The following is a 22,343-nucleotide window of genomic DNA, read 5'->3' as shown; positions in this document are numbered from 1 at the left end:
CACTTATGATCATCAGATGAGACAATACAATGTTGTAAAAAGGATTTTGCGAAGACGAAGAAGTGCTGCAAGACGGTTCCTGCGGAGAGAGCAAGTTCTTATGTGCGCCTTCCATGGCATACTGACAATGGTACTGCACAGAAGATGAATTAGGTATTAAAAAAAGCAAAATTGAAAAAGAAAAAAAGAAACAGAGCGCATAAGAAATCGATTGCAGGCTTTAGCAAGTGTCAGCGAACAGCGTGATCACCCGTAAACACCACCACTCCCGCCCCCACCTCCCACTTTGTGAGAGACCAATCCTTTCCCTCTCCTTCACCCTTTTGCTGAACTCACTGAACACATCTGCATTTTTTATGCATCTTCTCCAGACTGTTAACTCAAAAGGAGCAGTGCAAAAGGAGTCGGATCGAGGTCCGATCATATTCACACTTTAAACTAACCGTACCAGAGTTCGTTTGGATCCAAACCGAGACCACCTCTTCAACATCTGCAGTCTCGGTTCGGTTGTTTGGTATGCGATTGCTGATTATGTCCCATCATGTTCCAAACCATTTTAAACTCCCCCAAAATTTCCCAGAAAACAAAGATTTTTATTATAATCACAAAGAATTTAATTGAACAATTGTAATGAACATATGTAGTGGCTTCAGGTAAATCATTAACAATAGCCTTCAGACACGTTAATTGCTGGTTAAGCTTTTACCATACAAAGACCTTCTTTTAAAGACATTTTTTTTCCTTTAAACAAAATTTTAAACCTATATGGCTTAAGACTTCTCTATTTAGAAAAAAGTAATTAAAAACACACCTGTATATACATGAATACATATTTACATGTCCTGTTTTACACTAAACTGTGAAGTTGTCCATATTTTGCTTACAGGCCTACAGGGAGAGTGTATGTTGTTCTGACAAAATGATCACATACGAGGTACACCTGAAGATGTTGTCAACATCAAGGCGTTGTAAGTAAAAAGCATAAAATATTGAGCAAGAAAAGAGTACAAAAGAGACCTTCAAGAGCAACATTCAAACCCATGCAAATTTAGAAAGAAAAAAAAATTGTCAGTCCACAGTTAAGATGAATGACAATCATGACGGGTTTTCAGATTCTGTAGACTTTGCCCTTGAGTGGTCAGATCTTTCTTTTTTGGCATCTTTCTTTTCTTTGCTCCTGCTACTGTCCCGTCTGTCTCTGTCCTTACCTCTGTCTTTGTCCCGTTCTCTGTCCCGATCCCTTCTTTCCCGATCTTTTCCACGTTCTCGTTCACGACTCCTTGAGCGTTCTCTTCTCCTGTCCCTATCTCTGTTACGGTCTCTTTCTCTGTCTCTGTTCTTTGCTCTGTCTCGGTCATGGTCTTTACGGTCATGGTCTTTACGGTCATGGTCTTTACGGTCTTGCTCCCTCTCAGAGCCACGGTCTCTGTCTCGATCTCGGTCTCTCCTCTTGTCTCCATCTCCATATCGGTCAGAATCTCTGCCTCTACTGCGATCCCGATCTCTACTGTGTTCTCTCTCTCTTTCCCTGCTTCGTCCCCGCTCCCTTTCTCTTTCCCTGCTCCGGTCTCTTTCACGATCCTTTTCTCTACCCCGGTCATACTCATGTTCCCTGTTCCAGCCCCATGATCGTGCACCATGTCCACCTTCTCGGTCTTCGTCTCTCCTCCTATGTTCAGACAAATCGTGCTGTCTGTCTTCAGATAACCTTGAGGAGGCATCTCTGTCACGTGAAGCAACATCAAATCTACTCGGACGATTATGTGGTTCTGAAGTATCTCTGGTGGAACAGCTTCGTCTCCTCATTTCAGGGGACTGCCGTCTCCAGTGGTCATCACGGTGGCTATCTGGGCTGTGTTCAACTATACGGCCTTGTATTGGTATGGGACCTTCAGGAGGTGTCGGAAGCAGAGGTCCACGAACAGGTCTAACATCTCGAACATCACTTGTGGTATCATCATTGTAGTTAAATCGTGCTGGCAGACTAACAGGTTCCTTTTCATAATGTCCAGGTGGTGGATCTCTCAGGCCACCAAACTGCTGCACTGATGGTCCCCGGTGCTTGTCAAAGTCTTGAGATAAAGTTCCCAGTGGTTCGTCAAATGATCCCCTGTGCTGAGGTGAACCACGAAATTGGTTTGGAGGTGGAAATCGCTGTCCCGACATTTCACCTGAAGGTCCAGGGGGTCCCCTTCGTCCATCAAAGTGGTTTGGTGGTAGTCCCCTAAAAGGAGGCCCTTGTGAAGGTATCTGGGGCTTCTCTATTCCCTGATGATATGAGTTTCCACCATCTTCAAATTGATCCCCAGGCCCTCTTGACATATTAGATGGAGGGCCACGATCCCCAATGTTATGAAGAGGAGATGGGCCTCTTGGCCCAGGGAAGTGGGATGGTGGTTGTGGTCTATTATCAAAGAGATTTGGAGGGGGACCAGAAAATGGTGGAGGTGGTACCCTGGTTGCAGAGAAGTTAAAAGGGGGTGGAGGCCCATTAAACCTTTGTCCATCAAAGGTTGGAGGTGGCCTGGGTGGTGGGGGCCCTGGAGGTGGGCCTCTTGGTCTAATATGCTGAGGGGGCAATGAATTAATGGAATTATCAAATATCTGATGAGGAGGACCTCTTTGATCCATTGGTTGGAATGGTCCTCTTGGTGTAAAATTTGGAGGAAGTGGACCTCTTGGAGCAGCTTCTAACTGAGAACTGCTACCCCACTGACTCTGGAAAGGTGGATACGATCCATGTGGTGGATACTGAGAATGATCATTATCCACAAGAGGAGGTGGTGGACCTTGTATTGGGGGAATCTGCATTAAAGGTGGTCCTGACATTGAAGGAGGGAGATGCATGGGTGGTGGAACAGCGATTGGTGGTGGGCCTTGCATGGGAGGTGGACCAAAAATAGGTGGAGGACCAATTGGAGGAGGAAAAGACATTGGAGGTGGAATGTTAGTAGGGTTTGTTGTTGGTATGTGCTGCATATGGGAACTGTGAGAATCCATGTAAGATGAGTTGTCCTGGATGACATCTTGTGGCACTCCTGAATGTAAAGATGTAGATGAAGTACTGATTGTTGAAATGTTATAATATATTGTTGTAGTGGTCTCAATAGGCTGGCCAATGGATGGAACTTGATCAGCTTTTAAAATACTGGCAGAATTAGGCCAAACCTCCTCAAAACTTTTGATCTCAGATTCAATGGGGTCATCCTTCATTTTGGGCTCCTCTTCAGGTTCTTTTTCCATGTAGCTTTCAACTAACTCTGGGTAAATTTTTTCCCCTAGTAATGGAATAGAAACTTCTGTGCTCTTTGTATCAAGAAAAGGCCTCTCCTCACTCTGGTCCCCTTCCTCAGATTTGGATACTTTTGAGTCCAGGATGGCAGACTGCACTGAATCTAAAGTGGAAATGACTTGTGACAGGGGCATATCTGTGGTTGCAGAGGGTTCCTCTACTAATTTATCCTTGGTAGAGTCCAGCTGTGCAGTCTGTGTGTCTGCAACTGAGCATGCTTGTGTCGGTGATGTTTCTATCACTGTACCTTTTTGTGGAGAGGTTTTGTCTGTGGTAAAAGAAGATTCATCTTCTGTTACTGTGGAATCTGATGTCTTTCTTCTACTTGTAACCACCTGTCTAGAGTCTCTACTCTGCCTTGGGTCTCTTCTCTGATTAATAACTGGAGTGGCTGAAGTCTTTGCCACCAACTCTTCAACCTTTTTACCAAGCTGCAGCAGTTGACTGTCAGCCAACAGGGATGTAACAGGCTGAGAAATCAAAGTGTCTGGTATTTGTTGATGAACTGGTTCCTCCTGCTTCCGTTCCTCAATATGTTTTTCTTCAAACACCTTTTGATGTTCAGTTAATTTCTTAGTACTTGGATCAACCCCAACATCATCAAAAAGAGAGTCATCCTCAGGGTCATAAGCTACATCATCCATTAGAGAGGTGACCTCTGCTTGCTTAAGTTCAGCAGATACTTTGGTTGTATCATGGGCATTTTCTGTACTATAGCCAACATCTGGGTCATATTCCTCCTCAGGATCATACGGTCTATCATCCTGAACTTCTACCTCTTTACCCTTGGTTATTGCAAACTGCTGTACAATTGGATCTAACAGGGACACACAAGGCACAGAGACATCTACAGCACTTTGATCTGAAGGTGATGATGAGACATCAGAATCCTGCTTCTTCTTACCAAAAAGTGATTTCAGGATAGTCTGAAGTGGTGTGGAAGAAGCTGCTGAGACGTTAGAGGATAGAGAATTGTTGCCTGTGCTATTGCTGACACCAGGCGCTTTCACAGAGGACAGTAACGAAAACACAGATGAGACAGAACTTGAGGACTCTGGAGCACTGAGGGGTGGAGGGGTGCCTGGGGGAGTTGTGCTTATGGCATCCAGGCTAGTTCGAAGAACTTTGTCCGGTTTTATTTCAGATTTACCAGTAGTGGATGGTTTTGGGAGGCCCGTTTCATCGTCTCTTAGAGTTTTAGAACGTTTTTCTTCATTCTCTAGAGGGGCTCCAGGACGCTTCCTGTCCTTCTGGCATATTAACAACCCAAGGAGGAGATTGGGACGAGCTGGTTCCAGCCCTGCAAAATAAATAAATACGAAACATTATTTCACAAATAGATAATCTATTTCTAATACATACTATAACGCCTACATAATAGGTTAGAAATATACATACATAGAGCATGTTCTACATTATACAACAAACTGGTAACTAAAAATGTACCAACACACAATTGTTTTTTTTGTTTTTTTTTTATGTGACAACCAAATTATCCTCATAATTTACACATTTAATGAGCATAGAATTATTTAATATTAATGAACTAGATTACCACAAAATACTTTATTATCAGCACTTAATGACAACACTACTCATGTTTGTTACTCTAGCAAATTTATGGCTATGATTCATATCATGTAAATTTTATGCAACAATTTGTCTCAGGATAAGAAACATGCTGGCGAACATCAGTTTGGATGATTCCTTTTACTTACAATAAAAGATGTTGTCCAGCATATAATTTACCATGGTTGCCATGACATTTCAGCTAGTTCGACAGCAGACAACATAAATGATATTCATAATATTCAGCAAAGTTATATTACATTTTTAAAATATAAAAAAATATATATATCTAGGACATCAAACTTGGATTCATGCTATATTTTATTAGACAGTCTTCAAATACATGACAACTTGTAGAAAAAAATAAGACAAATTACAAGTATACAAACAACTTTGTCTTAAACAGGCTCTTATTGTAGCACATTTGACATGGCCATGGTTTGTCTTCCTTTTTTAAATTGTGGAACAAGCTTTCCATTCACAGAATAGAGAGATAAATACAAACAGACTTAAATAATCATCCTTACCTGATGTTAACATAAAAAATGGCTCTTTTTTGGGGGGGGAAACACTAAGAAGATTCTTTAAAGAGACTTCATTTTATATGCTTCTTTGTATATGAGACTTCTTTGTATATGCTTACCTGGTCCATCAAATGGCAGAAGCTTCGCAGGAAGTGGGTCTTTTGAGCTCAGAGGGATGAGGTAAAGGTCTTTAATGCGCTTGTTGCCGTTTGCCACTACTCCAAACCGCTTACGGCTACTAAAATAAGAAAACAGAGACACATACGCCACCTCCTCCTCTTCAGTTGCTGGATGGAAACGAATAAGACTGAGTTCCTGAAAAAAAGAACACTCAGTATTAGAAAACAGCAATTAGATCAATGAATTACAGTTTGTAGTGGGTTGATTTTATAAGTACTGAATTTGATTCTAGTGCATATGAAATGTGTGTTTTTCTTTTCATACTTTTGACAGTGAAGTCTTCAACTTCCCCACATAATCCCATACAGTGTGTGGTGATATTCTACCACCAATATGAATGGTGTCAGGCAAGTCCTGCAAATAAAATTAATAGAGTTGTTGTTAAAATGTAATGTGAACCCAATATTCTAATATTAAGACCTTTTAAGAAAATCCTTGCAAAACAAACCTCCTTAATATGCTCAAATGATCCTGACACCAAGTAGGCTTTTGTGACAAACTTGGCAACAGAGTGCATGTTTATGAATCCTTTCCACATCATCTCTTGTCCAGACAAGAACAAAGCGGTTTCACCTTCAGGAGGGGGCTCTGACATACTAAAAAAAAATTATATATATATATATATATATATATATATATATATATATATAATAACATATTTCTACATATTAAGGCAGGAAGACATTTTACATTAAATAAAATTATATATATATGCAATTAAATCCTGTACCTGGTAGAACTAGACCCATAAGAGGCTGTTTTGGGGATCACAGGTCTGGGTATAGATGCTGGGGCAGGAGGGGGCATTGGCAAAGGACCCTTTGCTTCTACAACCACGGGTTCAACAGAGATAGGAATATTTGATGGCATAGCAGGAACAACAACATCAGGAACTATCTGAGGCACAGACGAGCGGTGACCAGCAGTACGAGGATCCCTTCGAGTTATTGTAACAGAAGAGACTGCAGGTACAGCAGCAGTAACTGGGGCCTGAACCACAGGAAATACACTGCTTAGATTCTCCATTACAGCTGCAGAATCAGGTATGGGCGTCTCAGGACCAGAAAGAGAGGACACTTGAGGGAGATCAGCAGGAGATTTGGATGGTCTTGACTCAGATTTAGACGTAAAAGAGTTCTCTGGCTTTTTAGGTGCAGACATTTTGTTTTTTTTAGATGGTGGTTCATCATCTACCAACTTCTGGCCTGAAAAATTAGCAAAATGTAATTTAATTACTCAGCTATTAGAAAATCATAGGTGAATGTACAACAAGTAAGGGACACTTTCCAATAGGTCTTAAGGATATATGGCTTTTTATTGTGGTAATACAGTACCCACCTGTACAGATCTTGCAGTTCAGGTCAAAGAGATGAGCCCTGTGCTCTGCTGTAGTGTCTTTTAGCATACTACTAAAGATATCTGGTACTGAACTGCCTTTCCCAGTAGACACTGGGGCTTGTGACACAGAGGTAGGCCGTGTGTCCTCCTGGGAGTCCTGCTCAAAAACAATATTGCACAAAGATAGAAGGAAAAGATCAATAAACAAACTTTAGTATCCTATTCTCATCCATTTATGCATAAATGTTTATATGCACCCATGTGAAAGAAAAAAAAATTAAGATGAGGCAGCGATGAGAACAAATTAAGCAAGTCACTTTGGGAAACTGATATGACAGTGATACAAAGATCCAGAAAGCAAGAAAGCCAGAACTTACAGCAGCAGAAGCCAAGTGGGGAGACTGGGAAGTGGCAGGCATACATACATCTCCATCAGACATAGGAGGAGGAGCCTCCTCCATGTCCACAACTGGGGGAGCGCCCTCCTGTCTAGATCCACTTTTGGGCTGTCCTGACTGGGATCTCACACTCATATCCAGACTCTTTAGGAATAAGAACATAATTTTAAATAAACAGTATGGGCATACTATCACAGCTCCAGTTATCCAAGTTTAAACAAACAATTTCCAACTTGTTTTACCTCCGAGATCTCAGGTTTTCTCCAGTCTGACATCTCCCTCGAAAGAAGTTCTTCTGGACTCAGTCTCACCAGCCTGAATGGACTGATCTCACCACCAACCACGCGATAGAACAGGCCCTGCCACACAAATAAGTAAAATAATACATCTCTCTGCATTGTTAGATCTCAAATAGCTACTAAAATGCACATTTCAAAACAATATAATGGTCTCTGACATAAGCTTACAGGGACTAACCTTGTTTTTGGGGTCCTTTAGATTGAACATAAGGGACCTGTACTTGTTCTTGTACTTGTTATCAGTGTTCATATAAAGGTTAAACATCTCTTTCTCGATGCTGACAGCCAACTTTCCCACTCCGCTTTCAGACATTGAGAGATCATCACTGTCACTGGCCCTATGGCACAATGATTGATTTAAAATTAATATTTCAGTTCAAATAAAAATCATTTTAGATTTCAATTGCACGATTTAGAAGATCGTAATAAAATGCAAACACGAAACAATTTTATTTTTATTTTCAATAAACCTTTCAATTTTCGCTTTATTAATGCCATATTGCTTTATGAAAAAAAAAAGTAAATGTAATACCTCTTAAGCTGTCTCACCTTTTATATAAGATATCAGTCAGTGATCGTCTGATGTTGGATCTCATCTGGTTGTTGGGTGGTGGCTGTTGAGGAGCAGCAGGTGCAATGGGTTGGGTTGGTTTAGGTGCCGAGTGCTGGGTGGATGACCCTGGTGAAGTTGGGGTTCTAGAGGTGGGAGAGGGACCCTGCTCTACAGAGTCCTTCTGCACTGCCTGTGGCTGCTTTTTTGGGATAGTAAAGGTGCTCTTGCCCACACGGAGAGCTCCAGTGACATGGTGGCGAGATCCAGGGGGCTCTGAAGGTGATAAAACCGGAATTGGTGGTGGGGTAGGTCCGGGCTTTTTTGATTTGCCCTGTATGGGTAAGGATTGTTTCCTTAAATCTCTTCCACTGTTCAAAGGCGCTGCAGTTGTTTTGCCTTTGGGAAGAGGTGAGGTGGCAGCATCTGCCTTTGTCCCTTTGGAGCCAGGAGACTTCTTCCCTCCTTTGGGAGCAACAATTGATGCAGGAGGTTTCTTATCAGTGGAAGCCGTTTCCTTCTCTGGCTTGACTTCCTCATCGTCCTCCTTTTCTTTGTCTTTTTGGGCAGCTGCTGGAAATCAGAAGGAATAAACTGATTTATCAACAAAGAAATTAAAGAGCAAATTTAACCAGGTGCAAATGTTACAATTCACAATATGAATTTGAAGTATTGTGAAATGCTCAATTGTAGTGCCTTGCCTTGACACTGTAGTAACTTTTCTAAAGTTACTGAATATGTAAACCATCATTAGCAGCTAAAGAATAGGCTCAAAGAAACAAACAAGAAAATGTTTAACATTTAAACTTTTAGAAAATATTCTGTCTTAAAATCATATTCAAGCCAGTATCTAAGGCTACTTGACTCACAGATCAGTCAGCTGTATTTGTATATATATATATTACTAAATATTCTTCATTAATTTATTAATCTTAACAATCACTGTATGACCAGTGAATCAGTTTAAATATTTTACCAACTGGAGCAGCTATTAGTAAAATATTCAAGTAATTTAAAATGATGATAAAAATATGATGAGAATGTAAAGGGTTCATAGCACAAACATTTCAGTTTTTAAGTGATGGCTCAATCTTGGAGACAAAATTTGATTGGCTACTGCCTTGTTATTACTTTGTCAGGATATAAATCTCTAACTCAATTAAATCCCTTGGGAAAAAGTCTGAAAAAAATATATTAAAATGCTGATAGAACTGTCAGCAAGCAACAATATAGCACATTAGTTAGATAAAGCATAGGCATTGAGGTGTAATAACTCATGGTAAAAATATACAAGAATTTTATAAAAGATTATCTTTCCAGCTATAGGTAGGGGGAAAAAATAATTTGAATATTCAATATGACATTTACAGAGCTATTCAAGTGTACAATCACTGTACAATAACTAAACACTCAATAACTGGATCTCAGCCTACTTGTATTTCAGAAATGCATCTTTAAAAAGCAATTCCAAGAGCAGGTACACAATGTACATCAGAGCATCAATGTAATCCCACTCATGTGTTATCCACAGAGAAATTACTGCTTATCTTGATCAACACAACACAAACAACCCTAGGCAACCTTATATACACTAATGCCACATTTAAAATGCTAAAAAACATATGAACAATGCTACTGGGACCAACACCAAAATTGGCATTCTTTTTGATTTTCTATTTCATAATTTTCTGGAATCAAACAAATGCCCCACATTATGCTTAAGGTATGTTTTTTTTTTATGTTTTTGCATATGATGAAACGAAAACTTTGCAATAGTCAACCATTCCAACTAAAGGAGAAAACTCATGCTCTAAAAGCAATCTCTGCATTAAATCAACTGTACTGAGCCTTCAAACAGGTACACTATGCTTTCAATATGTAATCTATTTAAATATTAAATAAGACCAGAATATCAGCATTGCTCTACATTCTGTGTATATGCATAAATACTGCTTGACATTTCCCTGTGTGCTGCAATTATGAGGCGTGTGAATTCTGCTGTCGTCTGCTGTGGGGTGATCTGATGTCATCATCTGTTCTTCTTTACGGTTGCTCATTACTTCAGTTCACTCTCTGGGCTCTTGGACTTTTCTGAAAGGTCACAGTACTTCTCTCAGGCCGGCTCCAACGACTGTAGGCTTCTTTTTGTAGATATTTAGCGGATTGGCTCACAAAAACCAGAAACAGGCAGAAGTCATGCCATCCCATGTTGTCATCCAATAAACAGACTTCTCTCACAATTGAATCACAGGGCCAGAAGAGTATTATCCGCAATTTCACTTTATTTTGAATGCCACTTTGTCCAATGATGATTTATAAATGCAATTGCATGCAAGTCAAAATGAATATCAAAATAAAAACTGTTAGTTAAAACGTCACATGACTCCATTAATATATAACAGCACCGTAGTCAAATGTCCATGTGCTCAAAGATGTTCTATTCTTAGTCAGGGAGGGCAGGAGAAAAAGACACCAAACCTACCTGATCAGCTGTCAGGTGAAGTCAGTACATCTTTTTGGATGAAGTATTTGCCCCGATGATGGCAGGAATTGGAGATAAATTACAATGGTTTTCCATTCATTGAGAGACTCAAAGTAACATGCATATATACTTTGTAGATGTTTGTCAGAAAGCTTTACAAAATTGTATCATGGCAAGGCACTACAGTCTGGCCTCAGATCCATAGGATCTATATTTTAAATCACTTATTTGGTGCAAAAACTTTTTTTACCTACATTAAGTAGATTAGATACTTAATTACAGACTGTAAAGTACAGTCTTTATGCATTTTAGATCTTAAATACTTACCATTTTGATATTATTTAAACTTACCTGTTCTGGAGCTCTGAATGACCTGATACAGATTCTTTCCAAATATTAGCATCTTGCAGTGTTGCATAAAAACACTGATAAAATATTTTAAGATGTAGCACAGGGTGTCCAACTTAGAAAATTCATAACTATAGCCGTGCTAAGATACTCCAGCACTAATATCCCTTTAAAGGCACGTAATTTTAATCCAATTCTCACCAGAATTTTAATTTGTGAATCTGCTGTTCTTCACAGTTCAAAACGCCCCTCATAGGTAGAGACAGGTCAATAAAAGGTGGAAAACCCTCAAAGAGATACATACACGTTTTGTTTAACACAGATGCTGATATGGGTGTAGTCTTTTCTGGCGTTACTGCAATGTAATTATGGTCACTGGACCAGGATGACATGGCTGGTGGCGGCGGATGCTCCTCGGCATGCTTTTCTTCTTCATCGTCATCATATTCCTCAGTCCCAGATTCTGACTCCTCCTCCTCACCTGCTTGGTTAGAGGACCTCCTTTCTGGGCCAGATCTCCTCTATAGTCAAGAACAGAAAGCACTGTTAGCATATACATATTTAAATGTCCTTGCATTATAGAGCTGATGCAATACCCATCTTCCCAATTTATTCTGCACCTGAATTAACAACTACTAAACATCTTTTGCCATTACACCTAAACACCAATTTAATCATATCCTCACAGAACAATAATTTAGCCTCAATCAATTGTAGGTATATATATATATATATATATATATATATATATATATATATGAACATACAGAAAGCGATTTAGTGCTATTTAAGCCTTAATAAAATGAATATATGATTAATATAAGGTGCCTATGAATAATACCTTATTTGGTGATTTATTTGAAGTCTTTTTCTGTGCTCTGGGCCTGCCCCTCTCTTTCTGTTTAGAGTCTTTTCCATCCGTGGTGATGGTCTTCATGGCAGCAGCGGCGTGTCTGAGTATGCAGTCGTTCCCACAGTAGACAGAGTCAGGAAGTGCATCTCTCTCACAGCCAGGGCCAATGCACTTTGGGAGGCAAGATCCTTCAACTGCAGTCACCTGCTGAAAACTCAGGGATGTCAAACCGCTGTGGCCACTACATTACAGCAATGGCTGATCTACACCGTATGTACTGAATATTGCTTCCTTTTTTGTTTTTAAATAGCAAGCAGAACAGTAGGCATCTTTGCACTATCAATTTTAAAAACCGTAATATGCTACAGTCACGTTAATTTATCAAATGTCATCCAGGAGAAAATGCTTATTTAAATGAAAATGTCTTAATTTTGTGGTCTAGTCTAATAAATTGACAAATAAGATTTTGGCTAATAGTACTTTTAAATGTTATTCATGGCACTGGGTAATCCAGTATTTTAATTCAGAAATATGTGTTTTATACTGCATATTGTAGTAACATTAGTAGCACATCTAGAGATTCTGCAAAGAGAAAATGTACAAGTCCACAGTAAGCATATTATATACACTGCAGCATTAGCAAGACTAGCGTGCTAGTATGCTAATCCACATAGTCAGACTCTGACTTTACAAGGTTCTCATCTGCTGAAAATCTATCTACTTTTAGCATGGGATTATTTTAGGAACTCTGCTTCACCAAGGAGAAATACAGTACAATTTAACAACTTAAATAAAAGAAAGGAACTGAGTGACTTGTAAACATATGTGAAAACATAGCTAATAGTATGACATCAAATAACTTTTCATAGGACTAGTCTTTTTTTTCAAATTGTAAGATTGTATTTTAAAGTGCCCCTATTACTGCTGACCACAGAAACGTGCTTCCCTGAAAAACACGCATGACAATCTTCTGCCTAATCGAGATTTATCACCTTTGTGATTTAATTTCGATTAATTGTGCAGGCCCTTAAAAGCATGGTTCTCAGATATTATTGCTACCAAGAATTATGACAACCCACCTGATGTTTGCCTAAAATTAGTCAAATGATTAGTGGTCAAAACAGATAATCATAATTATACTGTACAATTAAACATTGTAAAAACAAAATATGACAGCCTTAAAATTATCTGCCAATTAATGCCCATCAAATTTGAAATTGAAAAGAAAACGTATATGAATCATTAATAATCTAAATCAGATATTGATGTTGTAATTTAAGTTACATTAATATAAAATGAAGCATCCAAGCGATGTGTCGCTGACATTATAAAATAATCCTAAATAAGGTAATCCTGTAAGAAAAGAAAAGAACCCAACAGGATGATTTCCTAAATCCCACGAAATTACATGTAAACAAGATTTCAGTATTCAAACTTTTTCATTCAGAGACATACCGGCTGGAAAATCTTTATTTTCTTTTTTCCACTAGGATTGGTAGCCTTCTCGATCCTGCCCTTGATGCCCAGGTCATCAGAAGCTTTCTCCTCCATGGCAGCTGCAACAGTGCTAGACGGTGTAGCAAGGGCGCTCTCACTTTTACGAAGGCCAGCTGCTGGCCGTTTGCCATTCTCTGCAGCTGCTGTGGAGGAACCAGCCTTGGAAAACTGTCCCTTCTGTGTGTAGCAGTTTGGACAGACATAGTCCTCTCCATTTCTCTCCATCAGTCGGCCACGTGCCTCAGAGATGCCAACGCAGTCGCCATGAAACCACTCCTCACAGCGATCACAGCAGATCATAAACCTATGCACAAGGATTTAAACAATAACCAAACACCCTCAATAATCATTGAACCCTCAAAAGATATAAAACTTCTGCTGACAACAACAGACAATTTCTGCTTTGAACAAAAAAAAACTTTTTGGATAGTGCCTGATGATGAAACTATAACACCACACATTGAACTAACAATCATAACAAAGATTACAAATATACCCATTTGGAACTGTGTATCAACACCAATAAATCGAATCAAAATACTCAATTTCACATTTTGACTCTTTCATTGTAGGCTTAAAACCCTTTCTAGCTAATTAATGAAAACATGAGCTTAGAGTTTGAATTCTCACTGCTGATATATTATGAAACAAAGTCATAATTGACATAAAAACAATGCAATTCAAAAAGCACAAGTCATTGGACAGTTCTATGCTACAATGTGGCAGAGATTGGACTCACAAAAATCTACCACATAAAAACTCTCAAATGCACAAGTAAATAAAAAACAGATGTCATTGTTGACATATACACACTTATGTTTCATGATTTATAGAAAATGGCATTTACTTACAGAAGATTCCGATTAAATTGAGCCCAAACATAATGTAACCTGGCGCAGATCTTAAAATAATCCTCTCAGAGCAACATCATACAGCTACTAATACTTTCCCGGGTTACACTTACACTGTCTTGTGCATACTATGTTCTGTGCATCTAAAGCATGATTTTTATGCATCAAGCTCATACCATATAAGGTTTTATAATTTAACACTGCAAAGTAGAGATTAGATTTAAGATGTGTATGACAATAACTTTCACAAGACCTAATAGTTATGGCATGCAAACTAATTTCTAGCACACAATATATAGATTCTTCCTGGGCAAACTCGTGATTTAGTTTAAAATACTCCGGCAGATACATGTGCACATACTTACAGTGTATAATAACACTTCAGTTCAGTTGCATAGTGTCTTTGCTCTTCTGCTCATGCAAGAACTCTTTACTTTTAGAACATACTTTACTGAAATTAAACACCTATAAAATCGCTTAACATTTTAATTGTTTGTATAAACATTTTTATGTAAGTGATGCATTATTATACATGTATAAATATTTAAACCAATATTATTAAAATGTTGTTTCATAGTAATTTATAATGTATAATTCTTGTAAATGTACATTTCAAAAACTACATTTAACTATACAAATAACACATTTTGCAAATTATATTTATAAAATGTTTAGTTCAAAGTTCAAATTTCATTAAAAAAAAAAAAAAATTGTATCAGACCAACTTTTTATGCTGAATCTCCATGCATCAATAATTTAATTATCCCAGTATCCATCAAATAACATATACTAGCTACCAACATCTTTTCCACCTCTAAAGACACATACCTTTTGTTGTGTTTCTGCCTGCAGATGCAGTAAAGTGCATTAGGGTCATAACCATCACTGTCAGACTCACTGGACGATGACTCTTCATCATCATTATCATCTTTCTTCTCGTTGCGGAGCTTCACTCCTACTTTGGGTTTAGTGTCTCTTTTGGAGTCTTTATAGACTACTCTAGTAGGACGTCTATTTATGGACTCGTTAGGGGTCTTCTCTTTGTTCTTATTACACTCCTCCTCACCTTCCTCTTCTTTCATCTCCACATCCTTCGCTTGTTCCTCTTCCACATCCTTTCCATCTTCAGCACTGGCCGCAGTCTCAACATTTTCTTGAGTCTCTTTTATTACCTCACCGGGAGCCTTTTCTTCGTTTTCAGAGCTGCCATCATCACTCACTGAGCCATTGCCAGGTTTAGGCTTCACTGCTCTCCTCATCCGTCCTCGACCCCTTTTCTTCTTCTCTGGTGAGGCCACTCTCTGTTCCTCTACCTTAACATCTACATTTCCATCAAAGCTTGCTTCGGAGGCCGTTTCGGCATCGGTTGGGGTCTGGGATGGAGGATCTCCTCCCTCAAGTCGTGAGGGACAACTTCTCCTGCCCGTTCCTCTTCCTCGCTTCACAGTCACCAGAAACTCTTCCAGCTTGTCTGTGCGCTTTGCCTGCCTGCCGCTGCGACGCACTGGGGCGCCCCTGCCCTCGGGGGTCTCTGCTGCCATTTCTCCAGGGATTTCCCTCTTAGCAATGGTGGTCCGACGAAAACCCCAAGTCTTCTTAAATTCACATGGGGGCTTCGTGGATTTGTCAGGGTCCTCTACTTTGTCTTCACTAACATCACCTTGGTCTTTTTTATCTTTGACTTCTTCGGATACTGATGGTGGTTCTGTGTGCGAGACGTAGCAAAACTTCAGTTCAATTCAAAAATAAAAGTTTAATTATCAGCATACTGTAACTATGGGATTTGGATCACAATTAAAACTCTGATTTGTGCTTTCAAGCTGATTAGTCAATGAAAACGAGGATGAATTCCCCCCCCCAAAAAAAGAAGAAAAAAAAAGCATTTTAATTGATACGGTGACACCACATTCGGAAAAAAAATATTGTAAAAAAGGTTTCAGCCATTTAATATTTTCCAGTGCATGCCCCGAACCGATAAAGAGTCTCTGAAATCTCAGTTATTATATCCTGTTTCAGCAATTTCCCAATTTGAAACCCTGATTGGAGTGAATCCCACGGCTCTCTTGTATGTAGTGTAGTGGGCCGTGGGTACCTTGTGAGCTGGTATCCACAGGCTCTGAGGCTTGAGCTAGCTCAGGGCTCACACTCTCCTCCATAGCAGAGACACACTATTTTCAAAAACAGAATATCTATAATTAAGAAAGAAGAGAGATTTAATGGACAGCACACCTCCCAAATATTATTACAAATTTCTAAGTGTGTGTATATATATATATATATATATATATAAAAACATGGTTGAAAGTGCTCCACCCCTGATTTATTGCATTCAGAGTTCGGGGTGTCAAATCACAACACACTGTACAATTTAAGGATGTCTGAAAGATTGTCTAAACTGTTTAGAGCTTAACTGCTACAGAACTATTACATGGATAACACTGATGGAAACCTTTCTTCCTCGTTCATAAACTCTGCTTGATTTCAAGATGCACACTGGGCTCCTCAAAACTAAATACTTAAAAACAAATATTTCTGGGCTCACTACTTCATTTGGTAGTAGTAGTTATTTTTATTCACATGTAAGCACCTAAGACTATCCACATGGGAAAAACTGAGTTGCACTATACAAGAGTAACATAAACACAATAAAAACCAAACAAACACAAAAATACAGCACCTAATTAACATTATGATTAAAACATTATAATAATAAAATCTTTCCTGATAAATCTTAATAAACAAGTCCCTAAATGTGTTCTACTTGGTTTAAAAAGTTTTCTACTTGGATTAAAACCAGGACATTGCAATAAAATATGTTTAATGGAAAGGGGGGTCATGCAGCTGGGTTTCTGTCTTTAAGCAAAAAGACATGGGTCTCCTCCATCTACTAAAAGTAATAACTATCTATAAACCAGGTTGCAGAGTTTAAGCTGCAGAAATCTACAAAAATGGAGAGAATGATGCCCCTTATTTTTATTATACACTCACCTAAAGGATTATTAGGAACACAATTTATATACTGTGTTTGACCCCCTTTCGCCTTCAGAACTGCATTATTTCTACGTGGCATTGATTCAACAAGGTGCTGAAAGAATTCTTTAGAAATGTTGGCCCATATTGATAGGATAGCATCTTGCAGTTGATGGACATTTGTGGGATGCACATCCAGGGCACGAAGCTCCCGTTCCACCACATCCCAAAGATGCTCTACTGGGTTGAGATCTGGTGACTATGGAGGCCATTTTAGTACAGTGAACTCATTGTCATGTTCAAGAAATCAATTTGAAATGATTCGAGCTTTGTGACATGGTGCATTATCCTGCTGGAAGTAGCCATCAGAGGAGTACATGGTGGTCATAAAGGGATGGACATGGTCAGAAACATTTAAACGATGCCCAATTGGCACTAAGGGGCCTAAAGTGTGCCAAGAAAACATCCCCCACACCATTACACCACCACCAGCAGCCTGCACAGTGGTAACAAGGCATGATGGATCCATGTTCTCATTCTGTTTACGCCAAATTGTGACTCTACCATCTGAATGTCTCAACAGAAATGGAGACTCATCAGACTAGGAAACATTTTTCCAGTCTTCAACGGTCCAATTTTGGTGAGCTCGTGCAAATTGTAGCCTCTTTTTCCTATTTGTAGTGGAGATGAGTGGTACCGGTGAGGTCTTCTGCTGTTGAATCCCATCCGCCTCAAGGTTGTGCGTGTTGTGGCTTCACAAATGCTTTGCTGCATACCTCGGTTGTAACGAGTGGTTATTTCAGTCAAAGTTGCTCTTCTATCAGCTTGAATCAGTCGGCCCATTCTCCTCTGACCTCTAGCATCAACAAGGCATTTTCGCCCACAGGACTGTCACATACTGGATGTTTTTTCCTTTTCACACAATTCTTTGTAAACCCTAGAAATGGTTGTGCGTGATAATCCCAGTAATTTAGTAGATTGTGAAATACTCAGACTGGCCCGTCTGGCACCAACAACCATGCCATGCTCAAAATTGCTTAAATCACCTTTCTTTCCCATTCTGACATTGTTTGGAGTTCAGGAGAATGTCTTGACCAGGACCACACTTCTAAATGCATTGAAGCAACTGCCATGTGATTGGTTGATTAGATAATTGCATTAATGAAAAATTTAACAGGTGTTCCTAATAATCCTTTAGATGAATGTACATAACACTGGTGAAATAAAGGGAATATCTTAGCACACAACTGTACATATGAATAAATAAAAATAATATACATAAGTTCCACTTGTAAATTCAAAATTCCACACACAATGGACAATAAAGAAAAAACTGTTTGTGAATTGTGCACGTTGTGTAAAGTACAATAAAAAAAAATTATTTACACACACTAACTACCGTTCTTTTTTTTTTTTTTATTAAACAAACTGTATTCAGCAAGGGCACATTTCAATACATTTTAAAAATCAGCTTTGCCATCAGAGCAATTGATTGTGAATTTAAAATGATATTAAAATAGAAAACGGTTAATAATAGTAAAAAAAACAACAACAACAAAAAACAGTAGCAATATTCAGTAGTAATATTCAATAAAATTCCTTAAAAAATAAGCAGGATAATACAAAGTCTGTGTGATTGACAATTTTAAATTTGAATACATTTTTTTCAGAAAATATCTTCTGACAAGGACTAAAGACTACTTTCAATTATGTCTTCATGATGTCTTGTACTTAAATAGGCATGCATAAAGTGATTGAAATAACGTGTGGCCTGCTGGACCTAAGGCTTCCTGCTGGACCTAAGCTCCAACCCACAACCTTTGGCTTACAAGTACAACTCTCTATCCATTAGGCCACAACTGCCCCTAAGTCAAGCTTGTTAAAATACAAAAGTGTGAAACAGAGTATAATCATTGTATACTAATAATAATGAAGTTCTGAATTCCATAATTGATGCATTTTTAGCTATTTTCATCATTAATTCAATGCATTTTACATTTGTAGACACTAGGAATTAATTTCATATTGCAATGCAAACATTCATTTTCATTATTTTGAGTTGCATACAACAGCATGTCTACTTCGGTGGACTTTTATAATCAAATACATCTGGTTCAAAGCTAACAGAACTCATTATACTGTATATTACAATGAAAGCCATTTAAATTAAAAGGGCTGCAATGCATTATTTTAAAAACGTTATATTAGTATTGAACAATGTGATCTAGAGAAAAGCAGACCTGCTGTAAGACAGCACCTGCAGGCTCCAACATGCATTTTGGCAAAGGAGAAAAAAAAGAGTAATAAGTTAAATTTATAAGGTTCAAGTTGCCAATACACAATTATTGCCAACCATTATTACTATCAAAAACAGTGAAAGTGTGACTTAAGTTGTCAAAAACCATGAAGTCCAATAATAACAGTAGTGAAATGCTGTACCTGTTTGCTATGAAGACGATGACTGGAACTCCTCTATTTAAGATACTGATCTAAAAAAGAAAAAGAAAAAAAAAAAGCAGCACTGAAAATCAGCAACAACAAAACTTAAGAGTTTACATCAGCATATCAGGACATATAACTTTCCACTTTTTTTTTTTACTTCATATATAACTCTATATACAAATGTCCCTCCTTTAAAAAATAAATAAATAAAAAATACACACTCCAAACATGTAGCAAAACTGTTACTTATTCAAATGTAGGAGACCTTGTATTTTACATAACCTTGCATATTGTTGGTAAAACACAGAATAGATGGCTAAGTGTGGCATAAAATGACAAATTAGCAAGTCTATAACGTTACACAGGTCCACACAGGATTGTGTCATGTATTTGTTTTGGCTCATTCTTGTTAGCTTAAACAACCACTAAAAATATTGTTCGACCCCTGCACTCAAGTTAAAAGCTAAATACAAACAAGTAACGTCATATGACAGCTCGCTATTACGTTATTTATGACTGCAATAATCCCGCTTACACACATTTTTTAAGCAAGTAATGTAAGATCACTGCACATCTCACATGTACAACACTGTATAATATAATTGCTAATCCAATAATATTAACATAACAAAATGTAACGATTAGAGCCAAGGAACAAAAAGCACAGCTATTCGGACACTCATAAAAGTTAAATTATAAGAAGCGTGTTGAAGGCCCAGTCGTGTCATAGTAACACAAATACGCTACAAATACAACTCACACGATGAACTCAGTACAATTATAACCCATAACTGTGGTTAGAAAAATACACATTCGCGTAATGCAGACAAAACAACAGCTTGTAGTACTGAGTATTTCGGTTTGTTACTTGCCCGTTAGCTTTAGCTAACTCGCTAGCGCGCGACCCCCATTCCATTCGTGCCAAGTCTCGCTTACACAAGACAAGAGATCCTTTCATTCCATTATTTTGTTCCTCGGTTACGCTCATAAGATTGTATGTTCTATATGGCACATAATATATCTGAAAACGGTTCTCAATAGGCTCTAAAGTAGGTACTATGACTATTAAATTAACACATTTTTACGAATTTGTTTCTTTGTCGTCATCGCGTAATGACGCAATCACCCGGTCCTTACGTTCTGGCGTTCCCTATAAAATCCAACGTACGTTTTACACTGCTGTTCATTACGCTATTGATAAGCGTGTTTATTTTATGTCTACATGATTTTCACGCCCAACGTATCACAGACTAGTTTCTTAGCTGCCACGTGAGAAGAACTTATCGTCTAACTAACACGTAATGTGTATTATTTAATAGCAAAATAATTTAGAGACGTTTCATATTCATGCAAAATATGCTGGAGACTATATACACTTAAAAAGAGCAGTTTTATTGACACAGACATACACACTTATCTGCACGGTCTACACCGTCCAGTAGTGCAGAAAAATATTCAACAAGCATTCATGAAAATAATAATAAATACTTCACATTATAATAAATTAGATGCAAAATAATGCACGTTTAGTGCAACACCAAAGGGTCTCACACACCCACTTCGTCGCCACGGTACAAATCAAAACTTAATTGCATCTACACTTCTTAGTAATCACATTTAAACAGAACGGAATAATCCAATCGTGTACGTTACATAAATCTGTTAACGGTTAAGCGAATAACAGTCAAACTTTAATAAAAAAAAAATAAAAAAAAAAAAACGTGATTGTCAAACACACATAGATTCAGCCTTATTTGATCTGGAGACAAAACTTTGTTATACTCCACCTGGAATAATATTTTCTTGTCGTATCAAATAAATATGGAGACTCGAGGCGCCATTACTAGAGCGCGATGTTCTGCTGTAAAGCTGACACTGAATCTGCATCTCTGAATTCAGCTCAGACGACCGGCAGAATAACATACACTAGTGTTCAGATCTGAACATGCATATACTCACTTTTTTTGCATTAAAAGCTTTCGGCCTACGCTTATTGCAAAGGTATGACCTCCATTTTCTTTTCTCGTTGATGGTGGCGAATGCAGTATTTGCGTTTGCTAGTAGAGCATAGCATGCCATGAAGCTGAAGTTGCAATGTAGAACAGCGACGCAGTGTCTTGGGGGTGAAAATGCACCATCCACGAATATCCACCATGCAGAAGTGGGCCCTCTAGTCTGCAGTCAAACATCTGACCGCCGTTCAAAGCCTACGTGAAAAACCTTAAACTGGTGCAATTAGATTATATTATTCTTAAATTGGTTAATAATTAGGGTTTTGGATTTTACAGATTAATTATTATTATTATTCAAACAAGTTATTATTTTGATCAAAAATAGATTTTACTTTATTTTGGACAAGAAATCTACTTGTATTAGACTGGGTATTATTATAGTAGACTGATAATTATAATGCATACAATGCATCTTATATTTTTACGCACTATGATTTCATTTTAGACAGAAATTATTTTTTAGGATATAAAAGGCAGCAGATAAGGAAATATAATTAGAGAGGATGATACACAAACATTGGATTCTGACTTGCCTTGTTGCCTTTCTTCCGATCCAGACATCAATATAAGATCTGGCAGCTATAATAACAGAGGCGTCCACAAAAATATTAAGCAACAAGTCACCACGGTCATACAAACCGTGGCAAAAACAAATCACTTCTTTTAGAGATTGCACTTACACACAACCCAGAAATGTACATACCATACAGCTTCTCACATGATTTTTGAGAATACTGT

At 38.2% G+C, this 22,343-nt stretch overlaps 1 protein-coding gene across 12 annotated transcripts; it reads right to left on the bottom strand.

Annotated features, from left to right (window-relative positions):
- Positions 1 to 572: 572 nt before the first annotated feature.
- Positions 573 to 21,758, bottom strand: LOC128022408 (death-inducer obliterator 1). 12 transcript variants are annotated; one of them, XM_052609958.1, is made up of 17 exons: positions 21,553 to 21,758; positions 19,591 to 19,640; positions 16,274 to 16,349; positions 15,010 to 15,886; positions 13,289 to 13,634; positions 11,822 to 12,037; positions 11,285 to 11,501; positions 8,150 to 8,720; positions 7,779 to 7,938; positions 7,544 to 7,660; positions 7,329 to 7,445; positions 6,904 to 7,060; positions 6,296 to 6,770; positions 6,014 to 6,161; positions 5,830 to 5,919; positions 5,505 to 5,700; positions 573 to 4,592 (listed from the first exon to the last, which is right to left on the bottom strand). In XM_052609958.1, the coding sequence occupies exons 3-17, from the start codon at positions 16,335 to 16,337 to the stop codon at positions 1,096 to 1,098; spliced, it is 7,248 nt and encodes a 2,415-aa protein (XP_052465918.1). In that variant the 5' UTR covers positions 16,338 to 16,349; positions 19,591 to 19,640; positions 21,553 to 21,758; the 3' UTR covers positions 573 to 1,095. The 12 variants fall into 12 exon arrangements, with proteins under 12 accessions (XP_052465918.1, XP_052465908.1, XP_052465917.1 ...); XM_052609948.1 differs by having other exon boundaries at positions 7,281 to 7,445; positions 8,150 to 8,723; positions 11,822 to 12,040; positions 16,274 to 16,370; positions 21,553 to 21,757; XM_052609957.1 differs by having other exon boundaries at positions 8,150 to 8,723; positions 11,822 to 12,040; positions 16,274 to 16,370; positions 21,553 to 21,757.
- Positions 21,759 to 22,343: the final 585 nt, after the last annotated feature.

Source organism: Carassius gibelio, chromosome A11 (genome assembly GCF_023724105.1).
Source record: "Carassius gibelio isolate Cgi1373 ecotype wild population from Czech Republic chromosome A11, carGib1.2-hapl.c, whole genome shotgun sequence".
Classification (NCBI taxonomy): domain Eukaryota; kingdom Metazoa; phylum Chordata; class Actinopteri; order Cypriniformes; family Cyprinidae; genus Carassius; species Carassius gibelio.
Note: the sequence above shows the minus strand (reverse complement) of the source record. Positions and strands in the feature narration are given on the sequence as shown.